At 46.4% G+C, this 2,500-nt stretch overlaps 1 protein-coding gene across 15 annotated transcripts in view; it reads right to left on the bottom strand.

Annotated features, from left to right (window-relative positions):
- Nucleotides 1–2,500, bottom strand: part of LOC106592409 (dystrophin) — a 395,558-nt gene that overhangs the window by 50,007 nt on the left and 343,051 nt on the right. For all 15 annotated transcript variants that reach the window (XM_045699454.1, XM_045699451.1, XM_045699449.1 and 12 more), the window contains 2 exons: nt 1,303–1,366; nt 793–853 (listed from right to left, as the gene is read on the bottom strand). In XM_045699454.1, the coding sequence (XP_045555410.1) occupies nt 793–853; nt 1,303–1,366 (125 nt within the window). The remainder of the gene's footprint in view (nt 1–792; nt 854–1,302; nt 1,367–2,500) is intronic.

The following is a 2,500-nucleotide window of genomic DNA, read 5'->3' as shown; positions in this document are numbered from 1 at the left end:
TACAAGTCTACTATAAAGGACTGTAGAATACATCTAATGATAAAGAACAGTTAGAGCTAGTAATTCCATGCTAGGACTGGGATTAGGACTAGGATTATAACTAGGACTAGGATTAGGACTAGGACCACCTACACACTGAAGAAGGCTGTAAAAGTGAAACGTCTGTGTACGCTATCCCTGATGCAGTAAAACCAATTCTAAACTTAAAATAATGAAGTAAGCTTTTTGCAACATATTTTTGAGTGCAAACCTTCTTTGTCTGAATTTGGAGGGTTTTACCCAGCAGCAAATGTTTTGGGAGAGCTCCATGGGTCTGTTTGATTAGGACTAGGACTAGTTCCATCCAGGAACTAGCAGACAGATACACCATCTTATCTCAGATGCCTCACACCACTAACAGTCTGCTAGATAGTGACAAGGTGGAACAGAGAATGACAGAGTTAACACAGTTAACCCCTGAGTTATTGATTCAAGAACACCAACACCAACCTATGATGACCTCATTGGTCTAGCTTCCTAGAAAAACTGCTGGTCAATAAGTTGACCTCGTTCTGATGAGGGACGCTATCATAGAAGTCTGCCTTTTTCTGCCCATTATCTTCAAACAACAGGACCTCATGATGCCCAAGTTAGTACTTTTTTATTCTCACTAGCATTAGTGTGAAGTTATTGGTGAAGTTATTGGTGAAGTTATTGGTGTATTTAAGTTGCAGACACTACTATTGTTGCTAGGTTGTGTTACTCTCAGCAGACAAACAGCAGTAAACCTACAGCTAGGCACAAGGTACTCACTTGATGTAGTAGGGCACATTATTGGGTGAGACCGCCTGCTCAAATGGACCTTGAACAGAACCTGTAGACAGTGACAGGATTAGAAGAGTCAGGGATGACAAGGAGAAATCACTCCCAGAGGAGCTCTGTTTCAACATGTGTACAGCCAGACATATGGATATGGTTCTGTTGATTTCACTGGATATATTCTGTCAGTATTTACTAAGGAATCATGCATGTCTTTACAGAATCAAGACGGTAATCATCTCCATATCCCAGCCCTGGGGACTAATGTCCAGACAGACTGGACTACAACATTATCTAGCTGGGCTGTGTCTTTTTTACCTGCTCTTAATGTGGCAGTAGAGTGTGTGTGTGTGTGTGTGTGTGTGTGTGTGTGTGTGTGTGTGTGTGTGTGTGTGTGTGTGTGTGTGTGTGTGTGTGTGTGTGTGTGTGTGTGTGTGTGTGTGTGTGTGTGTGTGAGAGTGTGTGTGTGTGAGAGAGAGAGAGTTGAGACAGACAGAAACTCACCATGCAGAGAGCCAAAATCCCTCTGAGCGTCTGTCAGCTGCTTCAGATGGTCTTTGATGGAGATCTGAGAAGAGAGGAGGAGCCAGAGAGAGAGAGAGAGGAGGAGCCAGAGAGCGAGAGAGAGGAGGAGCCAGAGAGAGAGCGAGAGAGAGAGAGAGAGAGGAGGAGCCAGAGAGAGAGAGAAAAAGGGAGAGGAGGAAGATATTGGAGAGAGATAGGAGAAGAGATTGGGGAGAGAGACAGGAGAAGAGATTGGGGAGAGAGACAGGAGAAGAGATTGGGGAGAGAGACAGGAGAAGAGATTGGGGGAGAGATAGGAGAAGAGATTGGGGGATAGAGAGAGGAGAAGAGATTGGGGGATAGAGAGATAGGTGAAGAGATTGGGGGATAGAGAGATAGGAGAAGAGATTGGGGGATAGAGAGAGGAGAAGAGATTGGGGAGAGAGATAGGAGAAGAGATTGGGGATAGAGAGAGGAGAAGAGATTGGAGAGAGAGATAGGAGAAGAGATTGGGGTGAGAGATAGGAGAAGAGATTGGGGAGAGAGAGAGGAGAAGAGATTGGGGATAGAGAGAGGAGAAGAGATTGGGGAGGGAGAGAGAGAGGAGAAGAGATTGGGGAGAGAGATAGGAGAAGAGATTGGGGAGAGAGATAGGAGAAGAGATTGGGGATAGAGAGAGGAGAAGAGATTGGAGAGAGAGATAGGAGAAGAGATTGGGGTGAGAGATAGGAGAAGAGATTGGGGAGAGAGAGAGGAGAGGAGATTGGGGGATAGAGAGAGGAGAATATATTGGGGAGGGAGAGAGAGAGGAGAAGAGATTGGGGAGGGAGAGAGAGAGGAGAAGAGATTGAGGAGAGAGAGAGAGGAGAAGAGATTGGGGAGAGAGAGAGAGGAGAAGAGATTGGGGGGAGAGAGAGAGGAGAAGAGATTGGGGAGGGAGAGAGAGAGGAGAAGAGATTGGGGAGGGAGAGAGAGAGGAGAAGAGATTGGGGAGAGAGATAGGAGAAGAGATTGGGGAGAGATAGGAGAAGAGATTGGGGAGAGAGATAGGAGAAGAGATTGGGGTGAGAGATAGGAGAAGAGATTGGGGAGAGAGAGAGGAGAGGAGATTGGGGGATAGAGAGAGGAGAAGAGATTGGGGAGGGAGAGAGAGAGGAGAAGAGATTGGGGGAGAGAGAGAGAGGAGAAGAGATTGAGG

This window comes from Salmo salar, chromosome ssa17, assembly GCF_905237065.1.
Source record: "Salmo salar chromosome ssa17, Ssal_v3.1, whole genome shotgun sequence".
NCBI lineage: Eukaryota > Metazoa > Chordata > Actinopteri > Salmoniformes > Salmonidae > Salmo > Salmo salar.
The sequence above is the reverse complement of the archived record's forward strand: the minus strand, read 5'-3'. Positions and strand labels throughout refer to the sequence as shown.